Source organism: Exserohilum turcica, assembly GCF_000359705.1.
Source record: "Exserohilum turcica Et28A unplaced genomic scaffold SETTUscaffold_2, whole genome shotgun sequence".
Classification (NCBI taxonomy): Eukaryota; Fungi; Ascomycota; class Dothideomycetes; order Pleosporales; family Pleosporaceae; genus Exserohilum; species Exserohilum turcicum.
In genome coordinates this window covers 1125860-1143152 of record NW_007360025.1, presented here as the reverse complement: position 1 = coordinate 1143152, position 17293 = coordinate 1125860, and the positions used below count along the sequence as shown (strand labels likewise).

General features: G+C 52.1%; 8 protein-coding genes across 8 annotated transcripts; 5 read left to right on the top strand and 3 right to left on the bottom strand.

Annotated features, from left to right (window-relative positions):
• Window positions 1-1613: 1613 nt before the first annotated feature.
• SETTUDRAFT_41325 (uncharacterized protein) lies at window positions 1614-3446 on the top strand (the record flags this gene model as incomplete). Its single annotated transcript, XM_008026921.1, has 5 exons — window positions 1614-1821; window positions 1876-2085; window positions 2136-2397; window positions 2445-3268; window positions 3331-3446. The coding sequence occupies 5 exons, from the start codon at window positions 1614-1616 to the stop codon at window positions 3444-3446; spliced, it is 1620 nt and encodes a 539-aa protein (XP_008025112.1).
• A 383-nt stretch (window positions 3447-3829) lies between these two features.
• On the top strand, window positions 3830-5452 carry SETTUDRAFT_19318 (uncharacterized protein; the record flags this gene model as incomplete). The annotated part of the gene is made up of 1 exon (XM_008026706.1): window positions 3830-5452. The coding sequence occupies one exon, from the start codon at window positions 3830-3832 to the stop codon at window positions 5450-5452; it is 1623 nt and encodes a 540-aa protein (XP_008024897.1).
• Window positions 5453-6012: 560 nt separating this feature from the next.
• SETTUDRAFT_162954 (uncharacterized protein) lies at window positions 6013-7215 on the top strand. The gene has a single exon (XM_008027200.1). The coding sequence runs from the start codon at window positions 6054-6056 to the stop codon at window positions 7065-7067; it is 1014 nt and encodes a 337-aa protein (XP_008025391.1). The 5' UTR covers window positions 6013-6053; the 3' UTR covers window positions 7068-7215.
• A 1681-nt stretch (window positions 7216-8896) lies between these two features.
• On the top strand, window positions 8897-11239 carry SETTUDRAFT_88934 (uncharacterized protein; the record flags this gene model as incomplete). Its single annotated transcript, XM_008027199.1, has 1 exon — window positions 8897-11239. The coding sequence occupies one exon, from the start codon at window positions 8897-8899 to the stop codon at window positions 11237-11239; it is 2343 nt and encodes a 780-aa protein (XP_008025390.1).
• A 667-nt stretch (window positions 11240-11906) lies between these two features.
• On the bottom strand, window positions 11907-12958 carry SETTUDRAFT_135132 (uncharacterized protein; the record flags this gene model as incomplete). The annotated part of the gene is made up of 2 exons (XM_008027198.1): window positions 11907-12126; window positions 12213-12958. 2 exons carry the CDS (start codon window positions 12956-12958, stop codon window positions 11907-11909), a joined length of 966 nt encoding a protein of 321 aa, XP_008025389.1.
• A 1407-nt stretch (window positions 12959-14365) lies between these two features.
• SETTUDRAFT_19314 (uncharacterized protein) lies at window positions 14366-14746 on the top strand (the record flags this gene model as incomplete). The annotated part of the gene is made up of 2 exons (XM_008026705.1): window positions 14366-14390; window positions 14475-14746. 2 exons carry the CDS (start codon window positions 14366-14368, stop codon window positions 14744-14746), a joined length of 297 nt encoding a protein of 98 aa, XP_008024896.1.
• A 443-nt stretch (window positions 14747-15189) lies between these two features.
• Window positions 15190-15840, bottom strand: SETTUDRAFT_88591 (uncharacterized protein; the record flags this gene model as incomplete). Its single annotated transcript, XM_008027197.1, has 1 exon — window positions 15190-15840. The coding sequence occupies one exon, from the start codon at window positions 15838-15840 to the stop codon at window positions 15190-15192; it is 651 nt and encodes a 216-aa protein (XP_008025388.1).
• A 211-nt stretch (window positions 15841-16051) lies between these two features.
• Window positions 16052-17056, bottom strand: SETTUDRAFT_162951 (uncharacterized protein). Its single transcript, XM_008027196.1, has 3 exons — window positions 16979-17056; window positions 16570-16933; window positions 16052-16514 (listed from the first exon to the last, which is right to left on the bottom strand). The coding sequence occupies exons 1-3, from the start codon at window positions 17020-17022 to the stop codon at window positions 16281-16283; spliced, it is 642 nt and encodes a 213-aa protein (XP_008025387.1). The 5' UTR covers window positions 17023-17056; the 3' UTR covers window positions 16052-16280.
• Between the last annotated feature and the right edge of the window lie 237 nt (window positions 17057-17293).

Genomic DNA, 17293 nt, shown 5'->3' with positions numbered 1-17293 from the left:
GTCCAGCTTTGCCCTCAAAGATTATCATAGGCGATATCCAGCTCCCGTCAGCACAAATACAGTCTAAAGTTGTTATCCACTCCCTGCTGCCGTCTCTAACAGCTGCTCGAACTTTCTTTTCATCCCAAAGTCTCTTGGAGAACACCCTTTTGGTCCTTGAAGTGACACCAAGGAGAAAGCCCTTTTCGTCCATATTATAGATATTTTGCGGCTGGATATCGTATTTCTCGATATAATCGTGAAGTAGACGGAAGTAATTATAGTAATCTTTAAAATCGTCAGCTTTTTTGCAGTTTTGGTCGATGCCGGCGGTGTTTCTGGTGATAATTTTCTCTCTGTTCCGCCGAAGAAATCTTGTAACCCAGCTGTTAGATGGCTGTCTTTTTGCAATATTGGCAACATATTTTTTAATCATCTCTTGGGACGGTGGAGTACTACGCTTAGAGAGTTTTTCTATGTGCTGGACAAGGTATTTCTCTTGTTGTGGTGAGAGTAGTCGTCGTGGGTGTGCAGCGGCTGCACGCGACCGCGTTTTGTTTTGGTGGCGACGCGTTAAAGTTGATGCCGCAACACCATATATTTTTGCAGCTGTACGGTACGAGATTTGTCCTTCTAGACCTTGCGAATTGATTGCCGCAAGCGCTGTTTCGATAGCTGTCATGGTGGTGGAGTTGTGGGGATTTGAAATTGGTGGGTTCTACTTTGGGAGATGCAGGGGGTGTTGCATTGTCTGACCCGTTGCACGCATTGACCACCCACACTACGGGCTTGGCCTTTCTCGCGCTGTCCCACATCAGATGAAGCAACGCTGACGGTCCAACACGGCTTCCAAGGCACGGCTGCAGCTTTTCCACCTGTCGCATCACCACCGCCGCCTTGCACACACGAGCTGCGGGGGGCCCAACCTCTCCATTCACCCTGGCACCAGGCACATACAGCGCCATGCTTGTTTATATCCATCTTGGCCCCATTCCTTCGCCCACACCTACGACGGATTGCATCCTTGTGCACAACCATGTGGCGGCCGTAAACGCATATGGCACGAGCAATATATTTCAAAATCCCGATCCTGCCTCCCACCTTATTCCGACATTAGCAAAGCTGGGCATCCAATCGCGGCGATATGAACCCCACGCCACCGGGCCACGACATGATGGCCATGCACGGGGGGGGGGCTCGAGGATTTGCCGGCTGGCCACCCGCGCCACTGCAACTTTGAACTGCAACATCCGGACACCTGGGTCATTCGACAGAGCGTACAGGTTAAAGAGACGCTTTTGACAGCCTTCTCGTGCAGAAGAGGCGCTTGTTCGGCCAAGTTTAACCTGTGTTCGGTGCATAACCACCCGGTCATTGGAGCAATACGACCAATTTAACCGGCGCCAAGCTATGCAAGCCCAACCCGCCGAGACGCTTACCCAATATAAGATGCCGCTTCGGTATTACGGTCACGCTCTCCGCCTTAGCCAAACAACCTCGCGGAGCATCTGGGGTAAAGAGCCGGGGTAATGGGTGTTGGTTGTGCCCGCAGGTAGTATAAAGCATGTCAATCCCCAAGCTGCTCGAAATGGACACCCATCACCCATCACTTTGTTGCCCTCAGAACCGCGACCATGGCGATCCCAAAGCCTCAGGAGGCAACTGGCGGCGAACCCCTCATCACCCGCATGGTGGAGGAGGATAAGGTGCGATGGTGGAACAAGAAGAACCTCAGGATCATGTATCTGTGGCTCTTCTGCTGCTGCATGGGCGTCGAGATCACGTCTGGCTTCGACTCTCAGCTCATCGGCACGCTTCAGTTTTCCACCCCTTTCAACACTTGTATGTCCAGTCCAATGTGCGGCCCCTGCTTTTGACCCCTGCTAAGAGACATAGACTTTGGCGATGGCTACAAGGACAAGGATAATAAGCCTTCCATCAACCCGAATATTATTGGTTTCATGTCTGCCTGCTACCAGCTTGGTTCCATCCTCGCTGTTCCTGTCTCCCCATGGCTGAACCAGCGCTATGGCAGACGCATGTCCATCTTTGTTGGTTCTATCATCATGGTCACGGGCGCCATCCTGCAAGGATTTGCCCAGCATGGTGAGTTTTTACCGAGTGCCTGTCACCAGATGTTGCTTACAAGTCATTAGTCGGCATGTACATCATTGCACGTATGCTGCTTGGGTTCGGTATCCTGTTTGCTATTGTCTCCGGATCTGCCCTGATTGGAGAGCTCGCATACCCCAAGGAACGTCCATTCATGACTTCGCTGTTCAATGCCTCGTACTTTATCGGTTCCATTACGGCCGCTGCGATCGCCATCAAGACAACCACCATAAAGGGAAACTGGGGATGGCGAATCCCTTCACTCCTCCAGATCTGCCCTTCGTTCTTGCAGCTCGCCACTGTCTGGTATAAATGCCGTACCGAGTGAATAAAGCACGTGCTGACATGTCCAGGTTGCTTCCCGAGAGCCCTCGTTGGCTAATCAGTCGTGACCGTGACGAGGAAGCCCTTGCCATTTTGGTCAAGTACCATGCCGAAGGCGATGCCAACTCGGAGCTTGTCCACGCTGAAATGGCACAAATCCGCTCCACCATCAGGCTTGAAATGGAGAACTCGAGCCAGTCATGGTTGGACATGGTCAGAACCCCTGGTATGCGTCGCCGTGTGCTCATTGCCGTTTTCCTCGGTCTGTTTACACAGATGAGTGGCAACACGTTGCTCTCCTACTACCAAAAACTGCTCTTCGAGTTGATGGGCTTCACCGATGATCACACCAAGACCCGCATCAACATGGCCAACCAGTGCTGGAGTCTTCTTAACGCCGTAATCATTGCCCTCGTTGTCACCCGCTTCCGCCGCCGATGGATGTTCATGCTTTCGGCCGGATCCATGACCATGGTTTTCATGGCCATTACCATTTGCTTCCAGCGCCTCCAACTCGCCAAGAAGCACGGTACCACAAACTCACCGGCTCAGGTCGCAGCGCTGTTCTTCTACTTTGCCTACTCGCCTTGCTACAACATCGGAAACAACTCGCTCACCTACACGTACCTTGTCGAAATCTTCCCCTACGCCCAGCGTACCATGGGTATCGGTATCGAGCAAATCTTTGGAAAGCTGGCTGGCTTCTTCTCCATCTACGTCAACCCCATTGCTCTTACCGCCATTGAGTGGAAATACTTTGCCATTTACTGCGGATGGATCACATTCGAATTCACCTTTGTATACTTTGTGTACCCCGAGACATACAACCGTACTCTCGAAGAATTGGCATTCTGTAAGTCAATGGCTGCGCTTTTACTTTTCCCAAAACACCATTTGCTAACTTTGTCTGTCCAGTGTTCGAAGATGACCTTGCCGATGAGGCGACCAGGGCGACGGAGAAGTCTGTCCAGGGCCATGAGACTATGGACCATGGCAAGATGGGAACAACAACTATTGAGCGCGCTGCTTAGACGGGCTTATGATGGAATGCCACTCTTTACGATTGCTAGCTTGCATGTAACCAAGCCGATACAGGAATGATATCACTATGAGCACTGTGAACTCCCGATTATCGAAAGATGACAATCAGTGCTTGGTGAATTTCATGAGTGACAACAGCCTATTTGGAACAGCCATTGTTCACGGCATTGTCTGAGACATGTATTGTGGCCCCTAGACATTCCCCGATAAACCAGGATTGCGATAAAGCGTTATGCCCTTGAAAAGAAACATTGTTAACAGTACAGGATGTGAAAGCCTAAATAGCCCAATTTCATCCACTTCTTTCGCGTTAGGTGTACTATAGGTTGATGGATTCGTGTGTTCATGCTTCGAGATGGAAACTGTACACAGCATGTCTGAACAGCAGAGGTTAGCGTTCACATCTTCCCGTGTTCCACAAGAGACGGCAGAAGACGGCGAAAGAAACGAGCATCCAGACAGTGCCAGCTCTATCCAACCCGTGGAAACAAACATGACACAAGAACAGGAGATGACCCAATTGAAAAAGACGCAGCAGTATCTTGAAGAGCGATGCAACTTTCTAACCCAAGAAGCGTACTTCTGGAAAGACCGAACCGAACAGGAAAAGCTCAAAGCCGCAAACTACGTCGGCTCTCTGACGAGCCAGCGCCTCGATCTCAAGAATAAAATGAGGGAGTTACAAGAGCAAGCTGACCAGGAGGTACGAGAAGTGAGAGTGGAACTGGAGAAGGAGAAGGCGAAGCAAAAGGATCTGGAGAATACATACCGGGCAGATGTCCAGCAAAAGGGAAAAATGGCTGCAGAAAAAGAGGCAGAGATTGAGAAACTGAAGAGTGAAGTCACGACTCTGACGAGTGATTTGAAAGACGCTCGTGCGAGTAAATCAACACAACGCAATAACACAGCGACACGCCCTGGCACCGCGGCACCAATGGGGATCCGCGCCAAAGACGAACGCATCAAGCAGCTGGAAACCGAGACTGCGCGACTGGAAAAACTGCAAAAGACGCACAGACAGGATATCGCACAGGCAAGGGAGCTGCAGCGAGCAGCAGAAACCCAAGTCGTTGCGCTGCGCCACTTTGAAAGTGCGAGTAAGAAACTGGTCAAGAAACACGCTGATGATGCAAAGTGCATCGTCGAGCTGGCTCACGAGCTGGAGAGGTACAGAGTGAGGATTCAGGAGATGCAGTGTGGTTCTGAGGGTAGGGATGAGGGCCAGATGGTAGGGGTGAAGACGCTTGTTCCTCCCCCGCCCCTGCAACTGGCTGCTGCTGTATCCAGCGTGTGCATTGCGCCTGTTTCAGGACGGGACTACAGCGCAGAGGTACGAGAGTTGGAGCAGCGATTGGGAATTCTGCAGGCGCATCACGAAAGGATTACGGATGAGAATGCGGAGCTGCGGTTTCGTTATCATAATATGGTGACGGAGTTGGGTTCCTGCAAGAATCATGTTGGAGCTCGGGATGGCGACAGCGAGGTGCTTGTTGCGGAGATGGAGCGGCGGAGCGGCGAGCTGGAATGTTGTGTCGAGCTTGTAAAGGAGAAAGATGACAAGGCTGGAGTGAAGGTGGGGATTGCAAAAGGGGAGTTGGCGAGGACGTTCCAGGCGAGAATCCAGCAGCTTGAGAAAGAACGGCAGCAGCATGGGAATCCGTTTGATAACGGTCTTGCCTTCTTTGAGAATATGCAAGATGCTGGAAAGCCGACGCCATCGCTTTCTACAACAAAGGTCCTAGATGTACCTGGTGAGAACGCACCAGTCTCTAACCCTGCATGCAGCGAGCGGAAGGAGTGGGTGGAAAAGCTGGAACATGTCGTTTTAGAGACTCTAGAGGAGGTTGCAGAGCTAAAGGAGCAGTGGAGAAATAGGCCGCTTTGTGCAGATCCAGAGCATGGCCGACTCAGAGAGGAGATGCGCATCGCCAAGGATAGGCGGTCTCAGGCGCGGAGTGAGCTGTTGGCTAAGTTGAGGAATAAAAGGGAGGGGTGATTTCTAGGCATTTATTTATGCTAGATTTCGGCCTTTGTATTATGTTCCGAGTAATTGTATTTTGATGGCTGACGGCTGTTTCACATGGTATTTGTGCACGTGGTGAGAGGAGGGCACGTGATGTGCGGGAGAGACTTGGACAGGGACATGAATATAACTAAAGACTGGCAGTCACAATAGACTCGAGACTTGGAGGCACGCAAAGCAAAAAAAATTAAAAAACATACAACAGCAAGGATTCGCCAGTGGTCACCCACCTGACTACTAATCTGCCGGTTACTAGCTTATGTATTGCCGAGCGGACGAGAGACACAAATTTCTAGTACCTATGGTCGTATGTGCCTAGATTACGGATTATGGTTATTCTTTTAAGTGACGTCATGGGAAATTCGCATTAACTGGTGAGGGGGTGCGTGTTGCAACCTGTCAGAGTGATGTCATGCCATCCGGAGGTCCGTGCATGCCCGTTCAGCTCATGCACATGTGCGGTTGCCTGGTGCATTCAACGCCTCCGAGGCATAACAATGCCACGTTTTCCGTATCCAGTCTTGAGTGACATGGGAAGATGTCCGAGCTGCTCTACCTATATGCTTGATGATACATGAAAGTGACGACATCCCGGCCAGTTCCTACCACAACCATCCTGCATTCTATAGCAGCAGCGGCCTATGCCCATTCAGCTATGACTTCAGCCCCTGCCTCGACTTCCAAAATCAGCTGTTCCAAATTCTACTTCGAGTGGAAAGGCCATGGCATCGACGACCTTGTCAAGTTCCGCGATATAACGCTTTCGGAGCGACCAGGCAAGCCCATCATCTATCTCGCGGGCGACTCTTCCCTGGACAACAAATATTGGGTAAACAGGAGTATTGGTGATAACCAAGAGCAGGTCCCGGAGATTTATCGCAAGGCACTCAAAGACCCTGTCGATCCCAAGCCTGATGTCGCGTATTGGACGAACCATTTTCTTGCGGATCGCGCTACATGCATCAACACGGCAGTCGAGGAGTCGATGCTACGCGAGCGTGACAACACGCTACTACCCCACGACGAGTTCATCCGCGACAACATCCGCGCCAACGACATTCTCATTGTCAGCGTCGGCGCAAACGACGTCGCCTTGAAGCCCAACACCTTGACAATCCGCCACATGCTAGAACTCGCCTGGCTCACGCCGCGAAGGTCTCTTGAAAACGGAACTGCGAACTCTCTCTCGTACTTCAAACACATGTTCGGCGCCCAGATTCAAGATTACATTTCTCGCCTTACAGCCAAGACTAAACCCCGTGCTGTGATTGCGTGCATGATTTACTTTCCCCTCGAGTCCGGGCTTGGCCAGACGAGTTGGGCGGATACGCAGCTCAAGGCTCTGGGCTACAATTCGTTTCCTGGACAGCTGCAGGCGGCCATACGTGCAATGTATGAAATTGCAACAAAGAAGATACGAATCGAGGGGACGCACGTGGTGCCGTGTGCGCTGTTTGAGGTGCTGAATGGGAAAGACGCGGGTGATTATACCGCGAGGGTGGAGCCGAATGCAGCGGGTGGGAAGAAGATGGCTGAGCAGTTTGTGAAGTTTGTTGATGGAATCCTTGGGGATGGCAATGCGTCGTAAGTGTGGATGTTGAGGTGAGGTTGGAAGAGAGTTGTGATTACTCACATGTCTAATCAAATTCGGCAATGGATTTTCCAAAAGAAGAAAAAGTATAGCAAGGGGCTAGATGTCAAGGATGATTATATAAACATTCGAGTATGGATCGGCAACTGACGCATTTGAATATTTCAAGTCCCTACAAGTATTCACAAGTATTGCTTAATGAAGTCCATGGGCTGGAAGAGACCAGAACGGACCAAGTATAATATTCAACATCATATTTACCGTAATCAGATATAAGCACTTGTACAGCGCTCAGGACTTGTTAGCTGCGACAGCGGACAGATACGTGTCGTGTTGTTATATCAGTGACGCTAACACGAAAAAATAATGGGAAAATCTGGAAAGCCCTCTCATTTGAAGAAGAGTACAAGAGTGGCGTTCAAAGTTGGAAAAAAGGTACACGCATGTATCCTTGCCGGCTTCCTATACCAGATTCCGCTGCTACTAGTACAGCACCAGAGCCGTACCGAATATTTCTAAATGTGTTGCTACACAAGAGTGAATTCCGTGCTTATAGGACCGAATATGGAGCGAGGACACGATTGGGCGGCTGCAAACGCGTAAGAGTCCTTCCGGCCGTCTGACACAAGGATCTCGCTCCGTACCCGCAAGTGACCGAGCGGCTGAATTCTATTTCACCAGCAACGTATGCAATTGGTTCTTAGATCCTGGACCGCTTTCTATGGCTAACGTTGGCGAAGACTGCACACCGGAATCAATGTAATAATGGACGGATAAATCGATAGTATGGAGAAGATGGCTAAATGAATGGTTAGATGGAACATTGGTCATGTGTAGCTTACCATCTCATGGTAGCTCTGTGAACCCGCATGTGCATATCATGGATTGAGACTCGCTGTATGCAAATAATTGACGTTGCGTAGTAGTAGGTAGCTGTATAAGGAAATGGCAATGGTGTGTAGAAAGAAATTGAGCCATGTATAGTAACCAAGTAAGAACATGCAAAAACATAGACAATCAGTATCTCCTATCAAGGCCCGGTTGGAGAGTCCCAATTATGTCTCTGAGAAGGCTCCATTGCTTTCTTGCCGCACGAACGTGATTGTGTTTTTGCTGAAAAAGTAACGTCGGGGCGGGAAAAGACGAGCGGTAGATTGTGCCAGGGCCCTGCGTGAGGAGTACTTCGTCGCCGGACGATATAGTCTCTCCGAGCGCAACAAGGCGGGTGCAGGACCGAGAAATAGCCAGTTGTCCAACGAATTCATAGACACGAGAAGTGGAGGCCGGGAGAGATGGGGATGAGCTAGATAAGGACGTGGATACCCCGCTAGCGCGAGGACGGTGCCTTGGCGTCCCTTACACGATCCAGGGCAACATGCCGCACCACGACGTCGAGGAACATCCCATCGACGGCTCCCAAGATGGGATTACCCAGGAATTCGGAATCCACCTTCCTTTCTGATGGAGCTGTGCCCCCGACAATCATGCTGGCCCAGCGCGAGGCGTCCACTTGAGACCCTGTTTATCCGGGTGGCCGGGCTTTTGGGATTCTTGGCAAGGACCAGCGCGCCTTGGGATGCTTAACACCTGCTCGATATGGCAGCAGGGGAGCGGATATCATTTGGGCCAATTTGCGCCTCAAAAGTACATAAGGAACCAAAGGCTCCAGAGGCCACGGCACGGTCGATCTGGCGCATTCGTCTCGTCTCTTGCACGCCACGTCGTTTGGGCTACCAAGTAGTGCGAAGACGTCATCCGTGCACCCGACCCTCACCCACCTTCTCTATTGACGGGCTCTCCATCCTGGCATTGCACGCAATATCGCCATGCGCTCTCTGTTGCTCCTCGCAGCGGCGTTGCCGTTGACACAGGCAATAGAGCCTCCACGCGTGCCGCATCAGCCTCTCGGCAATGGTACCAAGCGCCTGACGTACAACGAAACCACCGACAGACCCTCCTTTGGTGCTTCGTCCCGTACATTCAACTGGGTGGGAACTGGAGAAGATGGCGACTACATCTACACGTCTGCTTCTGGAGATCTCGTCTTCGAGAACGTCGCCACAGGCAAATCATCGACATTCATCTCCGCGGATAAGATCCCAGAGGACTACTGGGACTACTTCATCTCGCCAGACGCCAGCAAGGTCATATGGGCGGTCAACTACACCAAGCAGTACCGCCATTCCTACTTTGCCGACTATCTGATCATGGATGTCGCGAGCGGCGAGTCTGTGCCCCTCGACCCCGAGCAAGTGGGTGATATCCAGTATGCCGAATGGAGCCCCGTATCTTCATCCCAGGTTGCATTCGTCAAAGGCAACAACCTGTATATGAGCACAAACGGCACCATCTCTCAGATCACCAAGGATGGCGGCCCAGACTACTTCAACGCTGTTCCCGACTGGGTTTACGAGGAGGAGATCTTTGGCGACCGCTACACGCTCTGGTTCTCTCCCGATGGCAGCAGAGTTGCTTTCCTCAGCTTCAACGAGACGGGCGTTGGCACATTCAGGATTCCCTACTACATCGACGATAACTCTGAATTCGTGCCCGTATACCCCAACGAGCTCGAGCTGCGCTACCCCAAGGTCGGCACCAAGAACCCCACTGTCGTCATGAACATGCTCGATGTGGCATCCGGAAAAGTCAGCAACATCCCAATTGATGCCTTCCCCGAGGATGACCTTGTCATTGGTGAAGTCGTCTGGCTTACCGAAGAGCACAGCACAGTTCTTTACCGTGCTTACAACCGTGTCCAAGACATGGAGAAGCTGGTCACTGTTGATGTCGAGGCTGGCTCATCCAAGGTTACCCGCGAGCGTGACGGCACTGATGGATGGCTTGAGAACCTGATGCAAATCCGCTACATCGGTGCTCTAAAGGCTGGAAACGCCTCTTTCAGTAACTCCTCGGAGTACTACATGGATATTTCTGACATGAGCGGTTGGGCACACATTTACCTATTCCCAGTCCACGGCGGTGAGCCGATTGCGCTGACTTCAGGTGAATGGGAGGTCCTCTCCATCCTCAAGGTCGACTACGCCCGTGGCATAATCTACTACACGTCCACCGAGCACCACAGTACCGAGTCCCATGTGTACTCTGTCACCTTCAGTGGCAAGAAGACTGCACTTGTAGACGACAAGGAGGCTGCCTTCTGGACTGGCTCCTTCTCGTCTCGCGGTTCCTACTATGTCCTCCGCTACGCTGGCCCTGACGTCCCATACCAGGAATTGTACTCGCTCAACTCAAGCGAGCCCATCCGAACCATTGTCAACAACTCGGCTCTGTACAACAAGCTTCAGGAGTACAACCTGCCCAACATCACCTACCTCGATATGGAGCACCCTTCAGGCTACACACTCGACGCAATGCTCCGTCTCCCACCAAACTTTGACCCAAGCAAGAAGTACCCTCTCATCCTTCTTCCATACGGCGGTCCCAACGCCAAGGAGGTGTCCAAGTCGTTCAACGCGCTCAACTGGAAAGCATACATTGCGTCTGACCCTGAGCTCGAGTATGTCACTCTCACCGTCGACAACCGTGGCACCGGCCGCAAAGGCCGTAAGTTCCGCTCCACAGTAGCATCCAATCTCGGTCAACTTGAAGCCGAAGACCAGATCTGGGCGGCCAAGGAACTCGCCAAAAACCCATGGATCGACAGCGAGCACATTGGCATCTGGGGCTGGTCCTACGGCGGCTACCTCTCCTCCAAGGTAGTTGAAGTGGGCGACCCCATCATCAGCTACGCCATGATCACCGCTCCCGTCAGCGACTGGCGCTTCTACGACAGCCTGTACACGGAGCGCTACATGAAGACGCCAGACCTCAACCCGGACGGCTACAACCGCAGCCGCGTGCACGACGCCACAGGCTTCAAGAAGATTGCCGGCGGCGTCGTCATCCAGCACGGCACGGGCGACGACAACGTCCACTTCCAGAACGCAGCCGCCCTCGTCGACCTGCTCATGGTCAACCAAGTCAGCCCCGAGAAGATGCAAAACACCTACTTTACCGACTCGGACCACAGCATCAATTTCCACAATAACGGCAAGTTCCTGTACAAGCAGCTCAGCAAGAAGCTGTTTGAAGAAAAGAACAGAGACGGCGATAGTAAGGGTGCGCATCAGTGGAGTCGGAGGGGGCTTGCTAAGAAGTGGTTTTCTTGAGTGTGAGTGGTTGACTGATTGATTGATTGATGTGCTTGTGGAAAAAAGATGGTTGGAAATGCGGAATTAGTAGTAATGCATTGGTAATGATATTATTTCCATGAGCAAATGCTTGTATGTCAGTGAGATGGCTGTGGCGACAGTGTTTTTTTTTAATCCTTCAGCAAGTACATGACATGTCTTGACTTTGATGTGGTTCTCCAATCACAATCATGTCTCTCTATGTGGACTTGGATCGAAAGGCGGGAAGATACAAGCCGTGAAAAGAAAAGCTATTTGGATTTCTCTCGGTTGCTTCATACAACGCTTTCATGGCTGTTCCACACTTCTATGTGCCCATTCAAGCCAGTTCTGACTCGATAATTGTATAATATGATGGATATTATATCATCTTCTTGATTCAATGACGCGTTTATCCAGAGCAACGCGTAGAGTCCATGTCCTGCACCATATGTACAGTTCACAAACCCTCATGTTTCATCCCATACACGAGGCATTTGCCATCCTATCTCCAGACCCAAATGGATTTGCCTCCTTGATGACAAGGACACACTCGGTTGCATTCTCCCTGTATTCATACACCGCAGCCCATGGATCGCCAGTCCCATACCGCAAATCGGGATCGCTCATCGTCACACACTATCGATCAAGCGTACTCTCCACAATCTCAAACTCTACTCGCAACATCTCTAATCATCTCCCCAGCCTTGGTTTCATAGTCATCGACATCCGGGTTTACAGTCCAGTACTCGAGGTTGCGGATGAGCTGGTAAAAAGCCGTTGTGAGGAGGGCGCCGAGCGCGGGACCCAGCCAGTAGATCCAGTGGTACGACGGGAAGGAACCGAGGACGACGCAGACGCCAAAGGCGCGCCCGTGTATGTGGTTGCTCTAAGGGGATGTTCATAAGAGCGAAGCGATGCGATGCGTGGAAGGAAGTAGGGAGGGCTGAATATAATCAGAGTTCAAGCTTACACTAGGATACAAGCAAATACCGCCAAGCCGATTCCAATGGGCGCGATAAAAGTGGCTTTGTTTTTCTCGGTCGCGAGCATGAAGACGGAAATGACGACTTGCGAGGTGATGAACATTTCGATGAAGAGGCCCTGTGTAATGGTTGTCGAGGAGCCCAGTTCCACGGTCGCTAGGGAACCCGGCGGCAGCAATCCGTATGCGATTGCACTGGCTAGGATCGCCCCGGCCATCTGACTGAACATGTCGAGGAAGCCGTCGATTGGCGGTACCGCCCGTACAATCATCATGGCCATGGTGACGGCCGGGTTGAACAAGCCACCGCTAATGCGGAAAAACGTCGACGCGTTCACGGTGATGGACGCGCCACAGGAAACTGCTATTACAAGCACTTTGTCAGGATCCGCAGACGTCTTGCCACCCTCGTACTGCAATTCTACAGCGGTATCGTTGGTAATGGTGGAGTTACCGCCTAGACCGATGAGCATGAATAGAAAGGTGCCTACGAACTCTGAGAGCATGGAGATCAAGCGGGTGCTGATGGGGAGTGGGAGTTTCTCGCGGAACTGGTCGAGGAGGTGAACATGGCCTTTGCTCGTGGTTAGAGAAAAATCTCTATTACCCTGGGAATTGTGCACGGGAAGGACGGGCAGTTTTACTCCACGTATTCTGCGGCGCCAATTTGGGATCTGGGGTTGATGGTCACGGTTCTCGGGTTCGTGCTGGTCGGTTGCGCTCGAGGATGGCATTGTATATCTGGTTGAGAATCAATAGACAGGTATTTCCACAAGATTGAAGGACTGGCGAGATCACTGAAAGCGACGAGGTATCGCGATGAGTAGGCCATGAACTGGCCATTGGAGATGTTGAATTGAATAATGCAGAGGGCAAGAAAGTCTCCTGGACGGAAGCGCGTGGGGCCAGCAGTAATCCGAGTCGCCATTTTGTCGTCACACAGCAGTACATCGCTCAGAAAAGCAACTGAGATTACCCAGTATGTTTTTAGAAAACAACTATGCTCTTTTGCGTGGTGGAATCCGGAGCTCCGTGGCGCTGTTAGGGTGTGACCTCATCCTTACTCATGGCGACCTCGGCAGCCGTCGATCATCGAGGCTGTAATCAACACCAAAGGCTGAAATTACTGGATTCAGACGAATACGCATGATCGAGATTGCTGTCGACATCGAAGGCTTGCGGTACCTGTACGTCGAGTGGAATTTCCTAGGCCCACAAGGGCACACATACTGGGCTCTGAGCCACTTTGCATGCCTCTACCCAGCATCTGCCTCGTATGGCCTGAAGCCGAGGATTTCAACAGAGTGAGATTGAGATTGAGTCTTGATGATGCAACAGGACGTGTGGTATTCCAGTCGAAGCATGTCGCTCGGAAGATGGGGTGTTGGTCAATCGAGGCTGTAAAGGCGAATAATCAGCCATTTTCTAGCGGCGAAAGAATAATCTCCAGTGTCTACTCCGTGTAAGATGCGAGGCTTTAAAGCAAGCAGAAAGGCGCGGATGAGCGGCACTGAATCTCCTCGGAGCTCAGCAACCCCTGCAGCTGAAACGTGCGAGTGGCTGATGTGTGTGGCTGTCGCAGACCGTACGATTCCGTGATAAGGACACTGTATAAAATGAGGGTGATAAGCACTAAGTCGGAAGAATTGCAGGCTTATGCGCGAACCCCTGCACCGACAATGTCAACGTGTCGAGGGACTCAAATAAAAGACAACAACTCGCTGTTCTCACCAGACAGCCATGCGGAGGAAGTGGGCGCTGATTGGCCAGACGCACGGACTCTTCCAAAGTCGAGCTCCCTCGTCAGTTGGCAGCACATTGTCTTCTTGTGCAACGCCCGAGAACGCGCATACGTGCTTTTCTACCGCAAGCTGGACAATCCCAACGAGCCTCAAGTCAGCGTGTGCTTCCGCCAGACACGGCTCGTAAATCAGCGCACCGGACGGCCAAACGACTCGTTGTATTCCGCCGCTCGGAACAGCAGCTGCAGCACCTGATTGCGGGCTCTTCGTATAGCTTCCTCGCACCTGACTGGAGCGAGAGGACGCCCCGAGACGTAGCTGGTGCCAAGGCTCCAGAGCAGTCCTCAGACTCTACACTGACCCGTGTGTCTCGGTACACCAGCTTTTCGAGTCCTCACAATGGCACTCAACGCCTACCTTAACAGTAAGTTCCCTTGCCAATGGAGACTGCGCTTCTGCCATGGTTTCCCATAATGCTCCATCCCCAGCAGCTTACACGGTTCCCCAGAGCGCGTATCCGTCCTCACGGTCGACGGCCGCACCATGGTCGGCACCCTGCACTCATGCGACGGCAGCATGAATCTCGTCCTCCAAGAAGCCATCGAGCGCATTATACGGCCAGTCGAAGAAGAGATTCCCAGTGAAGAAGTACCGCTGGGGCTCTACATTATCCGAGGCGATAGCGTGGCGGTTGTGGGACGTGTAGATGAAGAGATTGATAGCAAGATTGACTGGGGAAAGGTGCATGGAGAGGTGCTGGGTACCACGAAACATATCTGATGAGGGAGCTTTTGTGTGGGCTGGAAGAGCAAAGACAGCCAGAGGGAGGCGGAGGGAATGTTAGGGTTCTAGGATGGTTGTGACGGGAGAATGCGCAGGGCTTGGAGGAGCAGCAGCAGCAGCAAAGATACGGAGACGAATGCTGGAGCGGCGCGCGCAAAAGAAGTACTGGAATCTCCCGTTTGTTTGCATCTATGATGGCATGATACCCACGAGAAACAGCGACAAGAAAAAACGCTGAGTATGTCATTTTTTCTTCTTGCTTCAGACTCACTTTGCATGCCACTTTGCTGACCCCACAGAGGTCGAGAATGATTCTGTGATGATGATTGTACATTTTTATGCCATATATCCCTTTGCATAGCCATATTTGCATAAAGGAAACCCATGATGAAGAACCCGCGAATACCTGTGACCCATTACCTACTCCCATGCAATCCCACCTACTGAATACTCCTCCCCACGCCCTGTCCAATACCAACAATGTTCTTGTGATCGCTTGGATTCGCAGCAGCCTCGTACAGCACACTAACCGCCTCCTTATTCAGCTTCATAAAGTCGCCCTTGAAGGCGAGATAGCTGATGCGCGTTTCATCCTCGCCGCCCCAGTTGTCCTCGAAGAACAGGCCCAGACACCGTGTGGTGCCAAACTTTGCGCGCTTGACGCCAATCTCCTGGACCTCGCTCGTCTGGCTGATTTCCAGCACCTGCGTCGGCTCCTTCTCGCTGGCCGTCTCAAAGTCGAGCGCGTCTTCGTTGGCAAACACCTTGAGCGTCTTCGGACACGCCCCGCTGGGACTGGTCCGCAGAATGATGCTGTGCAGCCGCACTTGGCCTGTAAACGGAATCGTCATGAGCAGCTGCTCGTCGGCGCTCGACACAAGCTCTGGCTCCGGGTCGAGCCGCTGGGCCCATGTTTTCTGGCAAATGGCGCGGCCGCTGTTGGACTCGTCCTCGTTGAGCGTGATGACCTTGGGAAAGTCGATTTGTTCGTAGAGCATGTTTTGCAGCGCGGGTGTGATGTCATCGCTGTGGTCGTGCCCATCGCCGTGCGAGTGGTCGTGATGCTCGTCGTGGCAGTGTGAATGCGACATGTTTGGGTGTGTGATAAGTAGTGTCCTTGTATATGCAAGCTGTGGTTGGTGGGGGCGGGGTAGTTTGCACGGAGCTTTGGTAGCCGGATACTGTGCGGATGTGGTACAGCAGTGGCGGTGGAAGTTGGGTCAGGGTGGAGATGAGCTGGGCAATACGAGCTGTGGGTCTGGTAAAAGGGCCTTGACTTTGGATAGATGCAGGTCGAAGAAATCGGTGTCTAATGTATTGGAGGCAAACTCGTATATCGTTTGCCGACTACTCATGAATGCTCTATGCACGTGCTCAACATACGCATCCATCGGAGAGATCGCCTCAAAGCGACACTTGCGCATGCTGTCACGTTAGTAGACGTGTCGTTTCACCAAATGTTGAATGCAATGCTCAAAAAACCACCCAAACGCCGCGCTCTAATGCCATGCCGGTGCCCGTATAACGCCCTTCAAGCTAACATGGGCTGCGAAGCCTGTTCGGCAGCCCTTTCCCTCGCTCGCCGCGCTGCCCGATCCTTTGCCATCTTTGCCTTTTCCTCTGCTGTGAACTGCGGTTGTGCGAGAGGCGCGTCCGGGAGGACGGGAACAGTGCCGTTGACTTCTGCCTCGAGAGCTTCGAGCTCGTCCTCGACTTCATCCTCGTCTTGGTTGGACATTTTGTTCGCAAGCATCTCACTGATTTCCTATTACACGTGAATTAGTATATAAGCCGAAGAGGAGAGAGTCGGGTATCCGTACCTCTTGATAAGCTCGGGCCTCCTCGTTCTCACCCAGGAGCTTCTCCACATTTTCGATGCCACCCATTTCTTTATGTATTTCTTTCAGAACTGCCGTTCCTTGCTGCAGGCCATACAGAACATCCTTCTGCACCAGCGCAAACTCGATGTCGCTTGTCAGGACCTCCAGTTGCGCCAGCTGCGAATCCGTCTTGGATAAGAGGCTCTCTTGGTACTTCTTCCTCCTCAGCGCCAGCTTCGCACTCTTTGTGTCGCCTTTGGCTAAGCATTCTTTTGCAATCTCCTTTTCGCGACTGGTGAGAACGGTGATGCGCTTCTGGTACTGGCGCAGCTTATCGCGCTGGTTCTTCATGTCCAGGATCGCCCTGCACGGTTAGTTTTTGCTGGTGCCATATAAAAGAGTAACTAACTTGTCCTGGGCGGAGATCTTGTTGGCGCTATTCGAGTTTCCCATGTTGTCCACGTCTCCATGCGCGATGCAGGATGCGCATGCGACCCAGTGGTTGACTCGAGTCCCTTGATTGACGTATGCGACTTCCGGCGTAACTAGCGCGGCGCTAGTGTTATCGATAAGAGACTGCGATCTTTTTTTGTGCATGGCCGGCACGCTTGCTCCCATCATACACAAGTACAGTCGCGACCAATACATTGTTCGGTACGGTCGCTACCAGCACCACTGCTCACTCAGTGTGTGAGTCACAGTCTGCGAGGTTCATTGCGACCGC

What these genes read in the sequence shown, in the direction of transcription:
- SETTUDRAFT_162954 (XM_008027200.1), top strand. Translation starts at nt 6,054, where the DNA reads ATGAAAGTGACGACATCCCGGCCAGTTCCTACCACAACCATCCTGCAT.
- SETTUDRAFT_162951 (XM_008027196.1), bottom strand. Translation starts at nt 17,022, where the DNA reads ATGGGAAACTCGAATAGCGCCAACAAGATCTCCGCCCAGGACAA. An exon ending in AAGATCTCCGCCCAGGACAA is followed by an intron (nt 16,934 to 16,978) that starts GTTAGTTACTCT and finishes CTAACCGTGCAG; the next exon opens with GGCGATCCTGGACATGAAGA. An exon ending in AGGCCCGAGCTTATCAAGAG is followed by an intron (nt 16,515 to 16,569) that starts GTACGGATACCC and finishes CACGTGTAATAG; the next exon opens with GAAATCAGTGAGATGCTTGC.